At 59.6% G+C, this 20,876-nt stretch overlaps 1 protein-coding gene across 3 annotated transcripts; it reads right to left on the bottom strand.

Moving 5' to 3' along the window:
- Positions 1–464: 464 nt before the first annotated feature.
- Positions 465–20,211, bottom strand: HID1 (HID1 domain containing). 3 transcript variants are annotated; one of them, XM_067717242.1, is made up of 19 exons: positions 20,179–20,211; positions 13,907–14,056; positions 13,181–13,351; positions 12,449–12,562; positions 11,758–11,864; positions 11,394–11,510; positions 8,784–8,997; positions 8,526–8,582; positions 7,545–7,685; positions 7,306–7,396; positions 6,944–7,095; positions 6,761–6,839; positions 5,097–5,261; positions 3,678–3,905; positions 3,199–3,305; positions 2,633–2,713; positions 1,952–2,043; positions 1,632–1,790; positions 465–1,362 (listed from the first exon to the last, which is right to left on the bottom strand). In XM_067717242.1, the coding sequence occupies exons 1-19, from the start codon at positions 20,194–20,196 to the stop codon at positions 1,299–1,301; spliced, it is 2,307 nt and encodes a 768-aa protein (XP_067573343.1). In that variant the 5' UTR covers positions 20,197–20,211; the 3' UTR covers positions 465–1,298. The 3 variants fall into 3 exon arrangements, with proteins under 3 accessions (XP_067573343.1, XP_067573344.1, XP_067573345.1); XM_067717243.1 differs by having other exon boundaries at positions 12,452–12,562; XM_067717244.1 differs by lacking the exon at positions 20,179–20,211 and adding an exon at positions 19,716–19,912.
- Between the last annotated feature and the right edge of the window lie 665 nt (positions 20,212–20,876).

The raw sequence follows: 20,876 nt of genomic DNA, 5'->3' as shown, positions 1-20,876 counted from the left end.
CCCAGGCCTGCCGATCCTCTGAGCCATCGGGTGGGGAGGGCAGGCACTGACAGCCCATCCATCTCCCTGAGCCCAGCGCAAACAGTGAACCGTGCCCAGGGTGAGGCCCAGGGTGAGGCGCAGGGTGAGGCGCAGGGACGGCGGCCCCGGACCCTGCAGGCCAGGCTTGTACCCCTTGCAGCTGGGTGCTGGACCCCCAGCGCTGTCTCACTGGCTGCCTGGGGGCCGTGCAGGAGGCTGGGAGGCAGGCCCCTTGCCTCTCCTGTGTGGGCTCTTTCTGTCGGGGGGGCCACAGCCTGGGGCGTCCAACCCTCCACTTCCCCACCCAAGAAAGTGACAAACGCTGGTTCCCAGGTGCGCACCGAGGGCCCTCTGGGGCCTGATTCTGGGAGGCAGAGTCCCCAGCTTCCCTGAAAACAAGAGCCATGGCCTGACCCCCTCCCCTCCAAGCACAAAGACGCAGGGCATGGAGAGGGGGTTTTATTGTGTAAAGAGGCCGATTGTACAGAGCAAAGATTGTACGGACACAGGTGGGGTGAGGGAGACCAAGAAGCCGGAATCAGGAGGATGGGGCGTTGGTATCCTGGTCCCCCTCCCCGCAAGTCATCAGGTGGTGGGCAGGGGCAGGGAGGACTGATCAGCTGTCCCCTGCCCCCATTCCCTCGCCCCCATTACTGTACAAGAGCCAGCCAGGCTATATTCACTGACCCAGAAGAATATAGCAGGAGACCCTCAACACCCCACTCCAAATCCCTAAAATGCGCGAGGTCCCCTCGTCTGGCTTTCGATGCCTGTCAGCCCCCAGCCTCCTCCACAAGCAGCCTGGTCACCCTCCTTCTTCCCGGGGTCCTGGCAGCGAGCCGGGCCTGGACCAGGTGGTTTCAGGTGAGGAGGATTGGAAAGGCTCCCCTCCCCCTGCCCAGGTGCCTCAAGGGGCCGCCCAAGACTCCCTCTTGGGCAGCCCACTAGGGCAGAGGGCTGGGCAGCTCAGGAGCCAGGCGGGCACTGAGGGTCAGCACAGAAACGGGTCCCGAAGGGGAGCCAGAGTGAGGCGGGCCCCTGGTGGAGGGCTGCAGCCCTGGAGACAGAAAGTTCCTCTCAATCCAGCCTGGAGGCAGGGGGGCCCCCCACCATCCCAGCCACAAGGGGCCTCCTGGCTCTGCCACTCAGGACTCAGCCACTCAAGCCCCCAGCCCTGACCGTAGTAATTTAAAGCTCAGAATGGTGGGTCGGGGGGAACATCGGGGGACCAGGGTCCCCGCCTTCCCCTGGTCCCTGCCCCTTGCAGGCTTCCATCTTCACACCCGCTGGATCTCAAACAGCTTCACATCTGTGTCGTACCAGACAGGTGGGTCCACGTTCCTGCAGAGGGAGTGGGCCGTCACCCAGGTGCCGGGAGGCCTTGCAGGAAAGACTGGGGAGGAACGAGGCTGTCGTCCTCCCACCCTGATGTTCTCTGCCCCCTGCCCCTGGGGAAGTGGGTGCCCACCCTCCACCAGACAAGACCACCCTGGCTGACTGTCTTGACATGAACCCCACTACCCTAGTGGGGCACAGCCCCACTGAGCTGACCCTCGGGTGGATGCCAGACCCACCCAGGCCGGTAACGGCACCACCCCCAAGGGGCCCACCTCAGATAGATGACGCCCCACATGTAGGTGCGGAACCACATGGCCGTGCCTGAGTTGGCCTGGTACTTGCGGATGAGGATGGGGTGGGGCACGGGCAGCAGCCCCACCAGGGTGCCATGTTGCAGGAACCGCAGGATCTCTGACTCGTCCGTCAGGCCCCTGCCAGGGAGAGGAGGGTCTCCAATGTGCCCACTCTGAAGGTCAAGGGGAGCAGAGGGCTCACCCTGGACCCCCGAGGCCCGTGCTCCCGGCCACACCCCCAGCGCAGCCTGGGCTGGCCCCTCAGAGCCCAGCCCGCCCAGCCCCGTCCCCAGCCTCACTTGTCAATGCAGATCTTCTCCACCTGGGGAACCAGCACCTGCAGCAGTCTCATGATGGTCTGCAGCGGCAGCTTCGACTTCCAGGAGAGGACCTGGGGGAGGGACTGGGGTTCCTGGGCTGGCAAGACAGCCCCCAGGGGCTGTGGCATAGGCTTGACCCCTGACCTGAAACCATGGACTCCCCAAGGCAGAAGGCATCCCCGCTCATCACAGCAAGGGCCTGGCACGGGGCAGTGCCCGTGCACAGTGACTGCTCTTCATGGGAGGAGCCGGGGCTCTCCCTGAGCAGGTCCTGTGTGCCAGAAAGTATCCCCTTTGATCCTCACAACGGCACGATGAAGTAGGGACCTTTATTATCCCCGTGCAAATGCAATTAGTGGTGATCTCAGGAATCATGTAAGGGAGTGGGCAAGTGATTTGGGGAAGGAAGTTGGAAAGGGTGATTTACTAAGAAAGGGCTGTGGACAACTGAAGCTTAACCCTGCTGGGGAACAAACTCTGGGACAGTGTAGACAGAGGAAGCCAGAGAAGCCAAGGTCATGAGACAGGACTGACCCCTAACCTGACCCGGGCCAGCGCTTGGATTTGAACCCATTCCCATCCAAGCCTCTCCTGAGCTGTTCCCAGGGCCAGGAGCCCCGGACCCACCCCCGCACCTTGTACCATCTGTCCCACCCTCACCCACTCCGACGTCGGGCTCCACTGCCCACCGGCTGATGCGCTGGACAGTCGCCGCTGCTCCCGCCACGCCTGGCTGGGCTCCTGGTCCCGGGGAAGGAATAAGAGAGAGGGATGTGGGGAGAGGGTGCAGGGGGGTGGGGAGGGCAATGAGGTCTCCCCATTGGCCCATGTTGCAGGGAGGGGGCTCACTCCCAAAGCAGGGGATAGCCCAGCCCAGCACCTTTGCCCTGGGCCCCAGGCCCTGCCTGACCCTGCCCAGCCCAGTGACAGGTTTAGGGCCAGGAGCTGACTGAGCAGACCGGGTAAAGGCCAGCCCAGCCTAGATAAGGCTGACGGGTGAGGAGTCTCAAGGCCAAGGGATTGAGCCCGTGACCAATAAACAAGGGAGGGGTCTGTGAAAGGCCCCCCATCCCCAGAGAGTCATCAGTGCCAAGCCTGACGCCCTGGGCACTGGGTACCTGCCCCTCTGCTGCACAGTGCTCCGGCCCGGCCTACACCTTGGAGGCCAGGGAGAAAGGGGAAGCCCAGCCTCGCCACCCAGCCCCGCCAGGAGTCCCCGCACCGACCTCCGAGGCTGGGCTGCACTCTGCCGAGTTCTGCTGGGGTGCAGGCTCCAGGGATCGCAAGGTACCATCCTCTGACACCTGGGACTTCTCCGTCAGCTTCTCGATGCCTGGGCGGTGGGGTGGGGAGCCGTGAGGACTCCTGCCACAGTGCTCCTCCTAGAAAGCCTCTGCCTGGGGCCGGCCCCGAAAGTCTCCAACTTCCCCCCACTTCACAGATGCTGTGCCAGACCCCCCAGCGCTCAGCCCCAAGGCCCAGTCCCCCCACCAAGCTGCCCCGCCCGGGCCCCCGTACCTCCACCCCCACCCTTGTCGCCACTGCACAGCACCCTGCCCCTCGCCAGCACCGGACCTGGGGTGGCCACCAGGCTGGCCTTGAGGGTGCCCGGTCCCCCCACCAAGCTGCCCCGCCCGGGTCCCCGTACCTCCACCCCCACCCTTGCCGCCACTGCACAGCACCCTGCCCCTCGCCAGCACCGGACCTGGGGTGGCCACCAGGCTGGCCTTGAGGGTGCCCGGCTCGGCGGGGGCAGCGGGGTGGGAGCCCTCCATAGACATGCCCTCCTGTGAGCTGGTGCGGGACAAGGCCTCGGGAGCCCGGCGGCGCCGCTGCAGCGCCTTGTGGATGGTGGGCGGGTCAGTGGGCAGGTTGGCCAGCTGGTGGAAGACGCTGCGCTTTCGGATGATGGCGTAGACCAGGTTGGAGTTGCCTGTGGGGAGGAAGCGTGTCTCAGGGAGGCCCCCTCGCCACCCCCTTCACCTGGGCGTCTTCCTGGGAGGGGGAGTTTGGAGGACAGGAGGGTGTCTACCGCAGGGGGAGGCGACAGCACAGGGCACAGATGAGAGGAGCCAGGCAGGGCTGGCGCCGGGCGGCATCTGTGGTCTGAGGCTACACCGGGATGCTACCTTTCGGGGAAAAAAGCTTCTGGGCTGAGCTCCGCCCCTGCCCCTCCCTGGTACCTTCCGGACCCTCTCACCACCCAGCACTAAGGGGTAACAGCTGGCAGAGTGGGGTGGGCCCAGCGTGTCAGTGTCCCACCAAGCCAGCTGTTCAATATTTTGACTGTCCCCCAAGTCAGGTCACCGGGAAGAAGGACGATATGGCGTGCGCCTGTGCTCTGTCGCCCACACTGAACGCCCTTGGCTCCCGGGGAGATAAAAGACGCTTTTATGGGCCTTCAATGCCCCGTCCACCGCTCTGGTCCCTGCCTCTCACCACCCTGCTCTGCTTCCACTTCAACACATCTCACCCCAGGGCCTTTGCACACATTGTGCTCCCCCCATGTTCTTCTACCCCTCCCCACCCCCATTCACCCCTCATAGATCAGTGCAAATATTACTTATTTGGGAAATAATAACTGCTGACATTTCGTTCACCAGGCAAGTGCTAAGTGCTTTTCTGGGATTATTTTACTTAATCTTCTCGATATCCTCTGAGATGGAGACTGGGAATTATCATTATGACCATCTTACAGATGAAGAAACTGAGGCTCAGAGAGGTTATGTGCACACAGTCACAGAGCTAAGTGGCAAGGCCCTAACTGACACCAGGCAGCCCAGCATCTGTGACACCCAGCAGGACCATGCCACTCTACACTTCCCTCTCAACAGACTTAAGATGGCCTGTTTGTCTGGGTGACCATCTGTTTGAAGTCCCGCTCCGTGCTCCCTCCCTAGCTATGAGCCTCACGGGGCAGAGGGCACTCTGCTTTGTTCCCCAGTGAATCCCCTGCACCAGGCACAGGGTTTGGTATGCAGTAGGTGCTCAATAAATGCACGCTGGACAAACAAACACGGGGGTGGAGGGCTGTGCCCTCCTCAGATGGGGAGGTGTCCTCGCCCACTGCCCACTCTGGTTCCTGCCCCCGAGGCCAGGCCAGGGGCTTGGACCGGTGCCTCACCATCAAACTGGTACTGGATGATGTTGTTGAAGACCTCCAGGAGGAAGAAGACCAGGTGGTGGTTCTGGGCGGCAGAGAAGAGGAACCAGGTGGTGGAGAAGGCCTCCAGCAGGTGCAGCAGCTTGTTGGCGGCCACCATGGACAGGCTCTTGAGGTAGGGGGACACTGCAGGGGAGGGGTCGGCTCACTCCTGGGGCCCCCGCCAACCACCCCAGCACATCCTGGGCCTGGGTGGGACACGATGCTACTGATCCCACACCCTCCCTGCCCCCTGCCTGTGAAGTCCCCCGAAAAGTCAGGAAGACCAAGCGCCAGCGGCTAAGGCCACACTGGCCATGCCTCCTGCAGAGCCCCAGGGCTCCACCCCGGCCCCTCCCCTGTGGACAGCCGCCGCCATTTACAAAGCCACTCACACACTCCATCTCCCCGACTCCTCCCCGCATCTGAGAGGGAGGTGGACAGAGAGGAGACCGTCCCCATTTTACAGATGAGGAAACTGAGGCTCAGAGAGGTTCATAAACTTGTCCAAAGTTCTCCAGTTATAAAATGATTGGGCAGGGATACAAACACAGGATCTTTAACTCTTTCTAGAACATCAAGCTGGGAATTCCTTGGCGATCCAGTGGTTAGGACTCCGAGCTTCCACTGCAGGGGGCCCAGATTCGATCCCTGGTCAGGGAACTAAGATCCCACAAGCTGCACAGTGCCGCCCAGAACTAAAAATATTATTTAAAAGGATTTGAATAGAATGTCAAGCTGATATTCCATATATAATGAGATAGAGATTTTCTGCACAGCCTGTGAAGGGGGAGTCGGAGATGCGAGGCTGCACACGGCTTGAAGTCACAGACTGATCTGTGTGTTTCCTTGCCCTGTGCCTTTCTCCCTCAGGATGGGGCAGGGCTGGTGGCTACCTTGTTCACAAATGCATTCTCAGTGAAGATTTGTGGGGTGGAGCCAATGATGGAAGGTGAGATTCTGGCCCCAGAACTCACAGTCCAACAATGCATCTAGAGGTCGCCAAGGCCCTACAACATCCCACCCACCCTGGAGTCCAAACCGGACCACGGAGAAGTCAGCCCCTCCCATTTAGGACCTTCCTCTCCAAAAAGCAGCCACGCGGAAGTCATGCCGCCCCAGCCCTGGGCCCCGACCTTGCTGGGTCCCGTGCCCCTGTCAGCCTGAGCCCGCCCCCAGCTCGGAGGCAGCCACCTACAGCCCTTGCTTGTGGGCGGGGCCCTCATCCAAACCTGCGCAGTCCAATACCTCGGCCACAAGCCACACGTGGCCATCAAGTGCTAGAAACGTAGTCCTAATGGATGTGTGCTGCACGCATGGAACACACACACACGATTTGGAAGACTGCATTCAAAAACGAATGTAGAACATCTCAATAATTTTGTATTCTGGTTACATACTGAGATGATGGTATTTTGGATACTACAGATTAAATTCAATATATAATAAAATTATTGTCACCTCTCTTTTTCTTTCCTTCTTCCTTTTTAATATGGCTACTAGAAAACTGACCAGTACATACTTGGCTGCCCTAATATTTCTATTGTACCCAGCCGGTTTGAACCAGGGAGCCAGCGGCAGGTCAGCCTGTGGCCTGGCGCCCCCTGGTGGTGAGAATGGGGAAGGCGGGCTCTGGGGCCCCCTACCGTTGACGACGATGGTGAGCAGACAATCGAAGAGGGGCTGCAGCCGCTGGTGCCCGCTGGTGATGATCTTGTGGAAAACCTGTGCAGGGAGGCAGAGGAGCAGCCATGGGGTCCCTGGCGCCTCCAGACTCAGCCGAGGGGACGTTACACCACACCCCCAGGTCCTGACGGGAGCTCCCTCACCACAATGAGCAGGTCGGCGTGGGTGCCGGTGAAGACCGGGATGTCCATAGGCACGCGCACTGAGTAGGGCTTGTTCAGCCGCACCCCGAAGTTCCGTTCGCCGCTCAGAAGCAGCAGGATGAAGACGCCGATGTGCATCAGGCCCACCCGAGCTGCGGCACGTGGCATGGGAGGGGTCACCACGCTGGGTGGGGAGGGGAGGAAAGGAGCCCAGGGCAGGGACCCATCTTGGGGGTAAAGGGAGAAGCCCTTCCCGGGAGGTCGGGGCACCAGGCCTGAGCTGCTGGGAGGCAGGACAGACTGGCCGAAACTGCCCCTCCGCGAGGAACCCCCCAGGGATCCTCAGCCCACCCCACCCTTACACTGATCTGCTCGGGCATCGTTGAGGAAGTAGAGGATGGGCACCAGGATATCCAGCACATCACTGCTCTTCAGCACAAAGAAGAGGAATTTCTGGGGGGAGGCCGAGACAGATGGGCAGAGTCAGGGGGAGGGGCAGCTCTGCCCCACCCTCTCCCTCTGCCGGGAGCCTCCCCAGACGCTGTCCCCATCACTGAGGCAGACCACTGCCCGCCAGCCTGGGCCCCCGAGGCCGGCCCACCTTGTTGAAGTCGCAGAGCTTCCAGAAGAGGACCAGCAACTCCTGGTGAAACTGGATCTTCTTGGTGGAGTTGGGCAGGTAGGTCTGGAGCAGGGGGTTGGAGAGCAGCCGGGCTATGCCCTTGAGGATGAACTGGAAGTCCTGGGTGGGAGAAGGGCAGGGGCCTGTCCAGTCCGGCTCCCTACAATCCAGGCTTCCTGGCCAGGCCTCCCACAAATGCCTCCGAGCCCCCCAGGGCCTGATCCCACCTCTAGAGCCTGAGGGGCCCAGATGCCAGTGTCATCAACAGCTGTCCTGGGGGCAGCCCCTCAGAAGCTGGGTCCAGGGCAGGTCTAGAGAGCACCCCGCCCCTCCACCAGACCACAGGCTCCCCATCTGCTCTTAGTGACCTCCTCACGTGCACACTGGACTCCTGCCCACCTGGACTCCTTGTTGACAGGTGACATCCTTCCACCCCTCCCCATCGCCCTGTGACATGTGAGGAGCATTCTATCCTCAGAGAGCTGTCATTCACTGAGCACCTGCTGCCTGCTGGCCTGTGCTCTCAACCAATCCTCACTACAAGGCAAGGGCACAGTTACTGTCCCCATGTCATAGCTGCAGAGGTTAGAGCTCTGGGAGCACAGGAACCTCCCCCAACGTCACAAGACACAGGAACTTAGGTGTGACTGGCCTTTCCATCCACTGTCATTCCCCCACCAAACCTGACGTCAGAGCCACCTCCTCCTGGAAGTCTTCCCGGCTGCCCTCACCCAGTTGAGGCCATCAGCCCTTTTCTGAGTCTCGAGACCCTCGCGGTCCTGCCATCACTACTTCACCTGTGGTGGCCTGAGTCCACGGGGACCGTGGTTCCTTCATATAGGGGTCAGGACTCTCCCTACCCCCATCTCATCTGCATTCCCTCACACCCTGCAAGGCCACAACCTTTGTGGAGGGTGGGCAATCAAGAACCCACAAGAGCAAGAGCATCGTTGGACTCACCTCCTCGCGATGGATGCGGGACAGGTAGTTCACAAACAGATTCTCGGGCCCTGGAGGCTGTGGAGGGCGGAGCCTGGGGTGAGCAGGTGCCTTCACCCCCTGCCCCTACGCCAGGCCTAGGCAGTGCAGCAGTACCCCCTCTGACCCCAGATACCCCCACGAGGTGCCCACTGGATATCCCTTGCCCAGCTCCGCTAGAGGGGGTGCCACCCGCCCACAGCCTGGCAGGGCGGGCTGCCCTCCCTCTCCCGTCCTTACGTCAGCATCATCCATGGCCGTGCCTGTGGTGGTACCGTCCACGGTGGGCGTGGCGCCGTCATGGTCCAAGCTGACAATGAGCACTTGGGCAGCTTCCTCCACCAGGGGTTCCCGGTGGTCAGAGAAGAGCAGGTGGTTGTAGGGGATCCCGTAGCCCACAGGGTCATAGGCACACACGGTGTTGAGGAGGGAGGTGAAGAGGGGCAGGGCGTGTCTGCGGCAGGAGAGGAGGGGCGGGGCTTCAGAGACCCCACCCACCAGCCCAGCCCTCCCTCCGCCCCCAGCCGTGGCCAGGTGGGAGGGTCAGCCAGGCCAGCCCCCTCATTCCACAAGGGTTTCAGTGCCAGGCCGCCATCTTCGGGCCAGGGAGCAGAACCAGGAGTTCATCCCTTCCCACGAAGGAGAGACCCCTCCTCATCCTTGCCTGCATCTGGGACCCAGGCCAGGCTGGGCCAAGGCCAGAAGGAATTTATTAGCAAGAGTGGGATGGCCAGTCCTGAGGGGCTCTTTGTAGGATAGCGTGCCCACACCCCTTAGATTTTCACCCCCAGGGGTTGAAGCCTATTGTTTTTTTTAACTAATTTTAAAATTTATTTATTATTTATTTATTTATGGCTGCATTGGGTCTTCGTTGCTGCGCGTGGGCTTTCTCTAGTTGCAGTGAGCGGGGGCTACTCTTCGTTGCAGTGCGCGGGCTTCTCATTGTCGTGGCTTCTCTTGCAGAGCACAGGCTCTAGGTGTGCGAGCTTCAGTAGTTGTGGCTCGCGGGCTCTAGAGCGCAGGCTCAGGAGTTGTGGCTCGCGGGCCTAGTTGCTCTGCGGCGTGTGGGATCTTCCCGGGCCAGGGCTCGAACCTGTGTCCCTTGCATTGGCAGGCAGATTCTTAACCACTGCGCCACCAGGGAAGCCCTTTAATTATTTTTTTAAATACTTTTTAGAGCAGTTTTAGGTTCACAGCAAAATTGAGAGGAAGGCACAGAGATTTCCCCCGTGAAACCTCTGCCCCAACACGTGCACAGTCTTCCCCACTATCAACATCCCCCACCAGGGTGGTACACTTCTTACAGCTGTAGGCCCTACATCGACATATCATTTTCACCCAAAGTCCACAGCTTACATCAGGATTCACTCTTTTTTTTTTTTTTTCGGCCACACCACAGCTTGTGGGATCTTAGTTCCCCGATCAGGGATCGAACCTGGGCCCTCAGCAGTGAAAGCACTGAGTCCTAACCACTGGACCGCCAGGGAAGTCCCCAGGGTTCACTCTTGACGCTGTATGATCTACAGGGTTGGGCAAATGTATAAAGGACATGCCTCTGACGTTTTTGAGGGGCAGGTACCCTTCCTTGGGGCTTCAGAGAAGGGCTGGAGGGCCCACAGGGAAGGCGGGCTTCCCCTTGGGAGGCAAAGCATGTGCCCCATGCCCCAGCCCCCAGGCCACAGAATGACTCCGTTCAGAGATTTGTAAGATATCAGAGGTCAAGCTCCTCATCTTACAGATGAGGAAACTGAGACCCAAGGGGGTTAATCAAGTGGCAAAGTGGTCATTTGCCCCATAATGCTGGTGAGAAAGAAAACTCTGGCCAGCTTTTGACCGTGCCTGGTGGAGGGAGTCACCTGGGTTCTCGCCCCTTCTGGGAGCGGGGGGCTGAGGTGGGGGAAAGGGGCAGCCAGCCAGCAAAACCTGAAGGATGAGGCCTGCCATGTGGGAATCAGAGTCTAGAAGAGGGTGAATCATGACACTGAGGAGCACTAACCCCTGTGCAGCCAGCGCACAGCTGGAGCTGCACAGCTGGAGCACGTGTACCTGCTCTAAATACTCAATCCAGCCATGGGACACCTCCATGTGCTCCTATGCCCCCCACTGCCCATAAATGCCCCCATGTGGGCGGGGCTTCCCCACCCTTCAGGGTATTTATCACGCCCCCTCTCCACCCACTGAATAAACTGCACAGCCCAGGGAATTCCCTGGCGGCCCAGTGGTTAGGACCCGGTGTTGTCACTGCCGAGGGCCCGGATTCAATCCCTGGTTGGGGAACTAAGATCCCGCAAGCCCCACGGTGCGGCCAAAAAAAAATAAAATAAATTACACTGCCCAATACAAGCTACATGTAGCTATGGAGAGCTTAAAATGTGGCTGGTCTGAAGTGAGATGTGCTGTGAATGTAAACTAAACACTTGATTTTGAAAACTCACTATGAAAAGGGAATGCAAAACATTTCAATAGTTTTGTATAGTGATTACATGTTAAATGCTAATATTTCAGATATATTGGGTTAAATGAAATACATTATTAAAATTAATGTCACCTATTTCTTTTTTATTTTTAAAGGTCTCTACTAGAAATGTTTAAGTTGCATGTGTGGTTCACATTATATTTCTACTGGATAGCAGGGCTCTAGATGGAGGACGCAGGCATGGGTCATCCAGGGCCCCCCAATGGGACGTGGGACAGAGCTGGCGTAAGGTGTGACTGTTCTTATAGGTCATCACCACGAGGGGGCAGCACATCCCCTCAAATAAGACTCACAGGGCTGGCAAACGGCCTCAGCGCCGGGCTGCCTGGAACCAAGAGGAGGAGAAATGGAAAGAAAGGCCAGGGGCCCCTCACCTGTTCTCTGTGGAACAAAAAAACTGCACCCATGGATTGAGGCTGCTGCTGTCTGGAGCTGGGGGCAGGTACATGGCCTCAGAAAAGCACGTCAGCAGCAGTTTCAGCAGCTCCATCCTTGGGCAGGGAGGACAGAGGAGAGGGTTCAGTACTTGAGGACCGCAGTTCTCCTGTAGGAGGGCGCGCCCACCCTGCCCCGCCCCAGCTCAGGTCCCTGAAAAGAAATGACTCCATTTTATCCCTGTGAGGCTGAAGTTGGGTCACGAGCGGGCAGGGTCTCCTTGGAAGACCCCACGCGTGGTTCCCTCTCTGAACTGTGCAGGGGGCCAGGCCCGGGGTCCAGCTACTTCCTCAGCAAGCTCACCGGTTCATGTCGTGGTTGTAGTTGGGCTGGGGGGAGTGAGCAAAGCCCACACCAGCCTCCCAGATGTATTCACAGCTGTCCAGAGAGTGGATGTCCTCCGCCGAGTCCTGGGGACAGGGTCAGAGAGAAATCAGGCCAACCCAAGCCCCCCGCTATCCTTGGGGGCAAAGACCCTCATATTCTCCTAAAGACAGACCCTCAAAATGCCCCAGGTGCTAATGCACACGGGAAGAAATGAATGTTCTCAACCTCTTGAAAGCTCCTTTTCCTTCAGTCTGGTACTTGCTCAATCCAGTTTGAGACAGGGAGAGAGAGACAGGGAGGGAGCAGAACGGAATCAGGTGCCCCTGGTGGTGCGTGGGAGTGGGGGACGGAGAACGGTCAAGGTCCAGTCCACGGGTCCACGGGCAGTGAGAGGGCCAGGGCTCCTGTGTGTAAGCCCCACTCCTCCACCCACGGCCCAGGCCAAGACAATGGGTGCCTGTGCCCGATCTCCTGGATGCAGCGGGCAGGGCCGGGCACCAGCTGGCTCCCCTCCAGCCGTGCCAGCCACCGCCCCCTCCCCGGGACCATGCGTGCCAGGCAGCCCCACCTTCCTGGAGCAGCCCCTGCCCAAGGGAATTTCAAGCGGCCCCAACCTGGGACCAGAGCCCTCCTCGGCCCGGGGGGGCGGGGATTGGGGGGCTCTCACCACGGTGCTCCGCCGGTGGCTCTGGACGGTGAAATCTGGGCAGAAGAGCAGATCAGCGACGGCCAGGAGCAGGGACTCGGCCAGGGGCCGCGCGTTCTCGTCATCGTCCTCTCCCTGCTTGGGACACAGCGCCTATAGGCCCCCTCAGTCGTAGCTGGCTAAGGAGAGGTGGCCCCAGGACTTGGAGGGGGGATGGGAGGAGGACGGGGTCTGGGCCCAGGCAGACACTCGCGGGCAGAGGGATGGAGGAAGAGGTGGGAGAAGGAACAGGAAGTAGACCCCTAATCACCCCAAACCTCCCAAGGCAGAAGCGGGACAGAGTGGGGAGCGGGGCTGGGACCAGTGAGGAGACCTTCCCACTGACTGGGAGGGGACAGGTGAGTCCCCTAAACTCTAGCGCCTCAGCCCTGCTGGGAATCACTGCCCACCTCCCCACCCCCCTGCCAGTTGCTTGGACAGAAAGTCAGGGAGGGGGTGGGGCAGCCGGGGGGAGGGCCCAGCTGCCCTGCCCCCATCTCTGCCCAGCTGTAGAGGCAGAGACCCCCATGGGAGAGAAAGCGGGGGCTCAAGGAGGAAGAGCTGGCCCCCCTCCTCAGCAGCACCCGCACTGCCCCTACATCTGCCCTTCCCAAACCCCAGAAGAGGTCTGGAGGAATGTGGCCGGCCCTGAAGGGGTTCCTTCCCTGTCACCACAACTCCACCTCCCGCCCAGCCCCGGCCAGGTCCACAGACCGCTCCTCGCCCGGCCCCGGGCACTGTGGACCAGAAGAAGCCCCTCCAGTCAGGGTCCTCAAAGATGTAGGGCAGCACGCGGGTGAGCAGCCGGCTGCAGTTCAGGACAATCTGCTTCTCCTTCTCCGAATGGCAGCCGCTCTCAGCTCCCTGCACCAGCTTCTCAACAGCCTGCGAGGATGGGCAGAGAGGCACGCTGGCAGGATAGGGAGTGGGGCCCTGGCACTTGGGGTCAGGCTGGGCACCCCAGGCTTCAGAGGGGGAGAGACAGTGGGGCCACCCTACCGGACCGCCTCTCCAGACAGGGTCAGCCAGCCCAGGAGGATGGGACATGGGCCAGGGAGCAGCTTAGAGAATCCTGGGAGCGAGACCCAGCCCACCACTCACTGGCTGAGATCTTGCTAAGTGACCAGCCATCTGGCCCTCAGTTTCCTCATCTGTAAAATGGCGACATTGACAGGACCAACCACACAGGTGAGCTACATGAGCTGACCTATGGACAGTGTCACCCACAGGCAGCCCTCACAGGTGGCACTGGCACCATCACTTCCCCCAGAGCCCAGCCAGGGGGAGAAGTGAGTGAAGACTTGGGACCACTCCAACCTGGGTGGAGGATTTCCTGGGTGCCTTCCCTCTCGGACCACAGGGCTGGGCCAGCTCCAGCCTCCCTGGGAGGGTGGGAAATGCTCAGGTGGGAGTGGCAGTGAGGGCCAGAGCACCCTTCACCTTGTAGCACAGAGTGGCCAGGTTGGAGGGCGACTCCTCTCGCACTGCCCGGATCTCCGCTGCCGGCACCAGTGCAAAGACATCCTGAACCGAGGTGGCCGTGTCTGCCCAGAACTGGTCCCAAAAGGCGTCATCAGTGGCTTCCACGGGCTGTGGGGAGATACGGTATCCAGAGCTGCACGGTCTCTTGCCAGCAGGTCCACAGTTTGCCCACCCTGTAGCCAAGGGAGCCCCCGAAAGGGAAGCCCCCTACTCCATCCCTGCTGGTGCCAGGAGCCTTCCCACATGGGAGACATCCTTCAGCCACCATGAGCCCCGGGTGGCACAGGCAGGCTGGGGACACTTGACACAGATGGTCAGGGGCCAGCTGGACACTGAATCCAGTAGCCAAAGCCCAGCCCAGTCCCTGAGGGACTGTGTGACCCTGAGTAACTCACCATCCCCCTCTGGCAGGCCCTCCCCACCTGGGGGCCTCCCCAGGCCACATCCCTAAATCAAGCGCCCAGGGAGGAGAGCCAGGCTGTGCCCCTCCCCCTAGGAAGAAGCCCCTCCCCCTAGGAAGAAGCCCCTCCCCCTAGGAAGAAGACAAGGGGACATATGCTCATTTCCATTCACCCAGGCTGCCCCCTTGGCCCCAGCCTCCACCCTCTGCTGGTACACCCAACAGATGCCAAATCTAAAGGCGTCATCCCGCGGCTCTCTGACAACACCTGTCCTCTCGGTACCCACCACCTGTGCTGCAGTTCAGGCCCCTCTTGCCAGGGCCCCACCTCCAAATTCACCCCCTCAATCCCACCTCCACGCTGTCCCCAACATGCTTTCAAACACAGCACCAGGGCTTCCCTGGTGGCGCAGTGGTTGAGAGTCCGCCTGCCGATGCAGGGGATGCGGGTTCGTGCCCCGGTCCGGGAAGGTCCCACATGCCGCGGAGCGGCTGGGCCCGTGAGCCATGGCCGCTGAGCCTGCACGTCCGGAGCCTGTGCCCCGCAACGGGAGAGGCCACAACAGTGAGAGGCCCACGTATCGCAAAAAAAAAAAAAAAACAACACAGCACCAAAGGCATTGTTCCCTCAACAAAGATCTTAGGGCTCCCCACTGCCTGCGGAGTCCAGACCTCGGCCAGAGAGTCAGCCAAGATCACACCTAAACACACATACAAGCCACACACGTGCATGTACACATACATGGACACATGCACATACACAAGTGTGCACAGGTATGTGTGTGCACACACACCTGTATTTACTATCCCAACAACACAACCCTGCTATATTTTCTCTTTGCCTTTGCTCAGACTGTCCCCTCTTCCCAGCACGCCCGCCCCTTCTAACACATCCCAAAGTCCCACCGGTCCTATCAAGGCAACATGCCTTCAACACACGTATGCCTTTTAAGTTATATAGTCGGTCATATAGACAACCAATTTGAATCATGGACTCCACTTCTAGAAATCTTTCCTGAGGAAATGGTCTGAGAAGTGCAGGTATGAGGATGTTTACTGAAGGGTTGATAACAGTGAAAAGTTGGAATCAACCTAAATAACCAACAACTGGGGAAATGCTTGAAAAGTTAAGGCACCCGCATACAGTGGAATATTACACAGCCATCGGAATCACGTCTTCAAAGAATATGAATGAATGGAAAATGCTCACAGTACAATGTTATATGAAAAAGGCAAGATATAAAACTAACTATAGGGGACTTCCCTGGTGGCGCAGTGGTTAAGAATCCGCCGGCCAATGCAGGGGACACGGGTTCGAGCCCTGGTCCGGGAAGATCCCACATGCCGCGGAGCAACGAAGCCCATGCGCCACAACTACTGAGCCCACGTGCCACAACTACTGAAGCTCGCATGCCTAGAGCCCGTGCCCCACAACAAGAGAAGCCACTGCAAGGAGAAGCCCGTGCACCACAACGATGAGTAGCCCCCGCTAGCCGCAACTAGAGAAAGCCTGCGCACAGCAACGAAGACCCCACGCAGCCATAAATAAATAAATAAATTTATTTAAAAAACCTAACTATAGGATGATCACAATTTTGTGTTAAATTATACAGGAATAAAAGCCTAGAAGAAAATGACAGAATGTCAACAGCAATTATCTCACGGGGTGGTTATTCTTTTCTTTATATTTTTCTGTAAGCGCATGTATTACTATTTTTTCCATTTGAATGTTCATCTGTTTGAGGCGCGTCCAAGACACTCTTACCCTTCTGAATAGCACTTCCTGCAAGAGATCTTCCTGGGTTGCTCCAATCAACCTAGACTTTTGCCTTCTCTGAAAGGGCTGATAATGGGGCCCTGCTACCCCACCACAAACCCGCATGCGATATGCATCAGTCTTACCATCAGAAAAAAATATGAATCTTGTTAAAAAATAATTCTGTTCTCCGAAGCCGCTTCTTCCAAGAAGTCTCCCAGAGCTTGGACCAGCGGGCTCCCTCCCACCTTGGAACCCCCCTCAGTCACTCACAGTCCCCAACAGGGCTGGGTGCGCTTGCCGGAGGCCCCGCTAGTCCATCAGCCCTTCGTCCCTGACCGTGCACTTGAGGCCTATGGCAGACACTCAGCCAAAGCCTGGAATTAGTCCTAGAGAGAGATCCCTTCAGCCCCGCCACGGGGCAGAGCTGAGCACCAGTGGGGCTGCCCGAACTCAGGCCTGGCCACAAGCCTCCCAGGGTCCAGGTTTACCCTAGCCCACCCCCCAAACAATGCCCCCCTCTGAGGTACAGGGCAGCATGTGGCCATGGCCTTCAGGGCAGGCCCGGCACCAGGACATGCTCAGTTCCAGAACTGGTAGAGCGAGTTAGCCGGGTAGAGAGGAACAAAGACCAAAGGAGGGTCCCTGGGGCTGGGGTTTGCTGGCCCACATGCCCTCAGTCCAGACAGCTCTCTGACACTCACTGTGTGGGTGGCCGGGGTGGGAGTGGGGAAGGAACATCCCAGAAAACATGCAGAGCCCCCCACCATCTGGGAACACCTCTGGGATGCCACCTTCCCCACCTCCTACATAGCCACTACCCCCTTAAAGGGGCAGACACTCATCAAGTGGAGTTGACCTCTGACCGAGTTCATCAGGTAAGTGTCACCTGGGGATTGAATTCAAAATGAGGAGAGAGCCTTGGGAGGGAACTTGGGAGGCCCCAGGGCAGCCCAGACCTGAAGCAGATGAAAGTCCCAGCTCTGGGAGCTGGCCTTGAACTTCAGGAGTGAAGACTTTCACCTCCCCCATCCCCACCTTGGGCCTCCCCACCTGGTCCCAGCTGCGGCTCAGACACTTCAGTTTGGTGACCATTACCTGACCATACCAGGCTAGCCTGATGCTACAGGTACTGCCAGGGTCACTGGAACTTTTGTTGGAGGGGGGACATGGCTTAGCCCCTGCCTCAGTTACCCCAGCTGGGCTCCACCCAACGCAAGGAAGCTTCTAAAATCCAAGCCAGTTTCTTTGCTGGAGGTGGGCAGCCCCATGCTGCCAGGGGCACTGAGCTACCCTGGTGGGAAACCAGATATTCTTAGCATAGCTTTACCAGGACCTGCTCAGACCAAAGCCCCTGCCAGCCTGGGGGACCAGCTGCATCTTTTGAACCTCTCTGGTGGTGGGGAGAAGGGAAGGACCAGCAATGCTCTAGCCTGCTAAGGGTGACCTGTACCGGAGGACTGTGTCACAACGGCATCCACACACACGTACATGTGCACACATGTAAACATGGACCCACCCGGTATCATCTGACCTATGGCAAACAACCTCCAAATGGGCAGGATCTAGGAGAGGGTCCCAGGTCCAGGAATGTGCCCCCGCCAGGGCCCCACCCACACCAGGAAAGGCTCCGGAAACACAGCCAAAGCTGCTGGCCCTCAGGACCAGGGTCAGGCCTAGCCCGAGGCAGGAAGAAAACAGGATGCAGCACAGGAAGGCAGGGAAGGCCCAGCGGTGGCAGCTCCGGCCAAGGCCACGGGAAAAGGTGCTGGGTCTGTTTGTCTGCTGCCCAGAGCAAAAATCTGTGTTCACAGCACAGCCTCTGAAGGCCTGGGACAGGAAGACACCTTGTGGACACAGCTGGCCTGAATCTCCTTGGGGACACCGAGTGGCAAGGTCTGGAAACGCCATCTCGGATCTGGTCCCGTCTCTTGAGCTGCTCAAGCCGGGTCACTACATAGGGCAGGTGGCCTCATTCCTGAGGCCCCCTCCCACCTGCAGGGCCCAGGGCCCTCCAGAGGGAGACCCAGGCTGGTCTCTGGCTCCAGTCCTGTCCCAAGCCAACTCACTGTCCCCAGCTGGGAAACGAGACAGCACCATCTCAGTCAGCCCTGTCACAGGGCCACAGCCAGGGAAAGATGGAGACGCACTGTATTTTGGGGAGGGGACCGGAGCATGTAGGAATCTTGTCCACGCAGATCCTTTGGGACGTGGCCCTGCTGGCCTGGCAAAGGACCCTGGCTGCTGAGGCTACAGCCCATACCTCGTTCCTCCAACAAGGTGTTCCCCCCCCCCAGGTAGGTAAACATGGAGGCCTCCCTCCCTTCCTCTCCCTATGGCCCCACACTGAGAGGCTGGCCCACCTGCCACCCTCAGATCCAAGCGCCAGAAATAACCAGGAGCCATGGGGGAAGTGGCGAGAAGCAAGGCCTGTTTTCCATCAAACGCCTCTCAGCTGGGGCTGGACTCTCCAGCCGGGCTGTTTGCCGGGCTCCTGACCTCTCTCTTGTGGGATTGAGAGAGTGTGGGACCAGAGGTCTCTGCAGCTGTGACCAGCTTGCTGTGGGGAAATGGCTCCCCTGAACCCACTCTAATTGCCTAGAGCCAGAGACAGCCCTGGGGGCGGGCGTAGGAGGAAAGTCCCAGATGGTGGCAGGTCCTGACTCCCTTGAAAGCGGGGGATCTGAGGAGTGAGAGCTGGGCATCTCTGTGGCCAGAGCAGCCTGGCTCCAAGAGTGAGGAGAGAGGGGTGGGCAGGGAAGAAGCCTTGCTGGGGCCAGGTCCTTGCGCTGGGGGCAAGGAGGTGGCCTCTGTGCCACTTGTGGACTCAGGGGAGTGTGCAAGCATGGCCTAGGGTGAAAGATACCCTCAGGTATCAAGGGCAGCCTAGACTGTTCTTAGCCCTGACCCAGAAAACAGAGGGTACCTGCAAACACAGCCAACCCCACCGCTGGGCCTCAAAGGGGGAGCCCCCTGGAGCAGTGGTCCCCAGCTGGGAACCTGGATTCCATAGAGCTGGGAGCAGGTCCCCTTGCCAGGCTGCAGCACTGCCCGCCACTCTGCGTGTTCCCAGCAAGACCTGGGCCTTCCCTGGCCGTGGGCATCGACCTGGGCCCAGCGAGGCCGCTGCCGCTGCCGCGAACCAGCTGTTTCGCGGATCCGGGAGGGCGCCGGCCGGCTTTGTTTGCATTGAGTCAGCCGGGTCTGTGCCTCCGGCACCCGCGGGCACCGAGGGGCAGGGAGGAGAGCAGGGAAGTGTTTTGGGGCGGGGGAGGAGGCTGGAGATGCGAGGCTGGAGGGGCTTGAGGGGGGGTGGACAGAGGGGCGGACAGCGGCGACGCCGGCTTGGAGAGTAGACACACGTCAGCCTAAGGTGGCAGCAGCAGCTGCGGGAAAAGGGATGTTCCCGGGAGAGAAGGCCGGGGGTGGGGGCTAGGGGATGGAGCCCTGGGATACAGGCCAAGGGGTCTCGCTCCGGCCCTGGCCTCAGCGTCACCCTCCTGGCCATCTGGTCCCCCTATCTCCCGGCAAGCCAAGTTCTTGCAGCCCCCCAGCCCTGCCCAGCCCCCAGCCCGGCAGGTGGGTGGGGAGGCCGGGGGCCCCGGGCGCACCTGCGTCTTGGTGGTGAGCTGGATCACCGCCTTTCGGAAGTTCAGCTTGGAGTCCGCCGACCCCATATCGCTGGAGCCCGCTCCGGCTCGGCCCTGGCCCTGACTCCCGCCCGGGCCCCGGCTCGGTATCCAGCTCCAGCTCCGCGGGCCCAGCTGCTCTCGCAGGAGCGGACCGGCGCACCCCACCCGCTCGCCCGGCGTCGACCCCGCCCCCTCCTGGCTCCTCCTCTCCGGGCTCCGCCCCCCGCACCTGCCGCTCCCCGCACCGCCCATTCCCGGCTCCCGGGGTCTGCCCCTCCGATCCACTGCTGCCCCACTCCCCGGGTCTTTCCCAGCCGGACCGGTTGCCTCTGCGACCTTTCTTCTGCGTGGCAGCGTTAGCCCCCCTCGGTCTCTCCCATTTCCACCCAGCCCCCGGGGCCCGCCACCCTCCCAGCCTCCCGTCCCCTGCCCCCATCCTCACCATTGGTCCCCACGCCATCACTGGGCCCACACTTTCAAAGCCAGCCCTCTCCCGTTTCTTCCTTGTCAGTCCCTGTACTCGCATTCTGAGCATCCTCTCTTTTAGTTCCCCTTTTTCTGGCCTGTCAAACCCACATGTCCAGACGGCCCGGCTGTTATTGCAGTCACAAGCCCTCAGCCTTCCGTTCTGTGGAAGAGAAGCCCTGATTCAGTGCCCCTGCTCCAAGAAAGCAGCTCTGCGGTCTAATGAGAGCAAGAGGTCCCTCCGGGTCCCACAACTCCTTTCTGGCCACCTGTGTTCCCTGAGAACCCTTTTAGGTTCATCCATTTCAACAAATAGGTTGAGGGACTAGTATTTACCCACACTGTCAGGGGCGGGGGCAGAGGGGGCTTAAGTAACAGGGTCTGCCCTTTAAGAGCAATTAGCTAAGGAGAGAAACAAGGAACGAATTAGCCATGGTTCAGCCCAGTGAGGCTTTGATAGAGGCAAATTAATAATAATAATAGTGACAACAACATCTCTTACACAACAAAAACCTACCTCTGAGATAGGTATTATACCCATTTTACACTAGGGGAAACTGAGGCTTAAAGCAGTTTAAGTTGTCCAAAGTCACATAACTGGTAAGGAACAAAGCCAAAAAAGCAAATTCAACTCTGGCCCCAAAAGAGGCTGCATTTTTTCAATAATATCGTCTT

This window comes from Pseudorca crassidens, chromosome 19 (assembly GCF_039906515.1).
Source record: "Pseudorca crassidens isolate mPseCra1 chromosome 19, mPseCra1.hap1, whole genome shotgun sequence".
Lineage (NCBI taxonomy): Eukaryota > Metazoa > Chordata > Mammalia > Artiodactyla > Delphinidae > Pseudorca > Pseudorca crassidens.
This window is presented reverse-complemented; position numbering and strand designations above follow the sequence as displayed.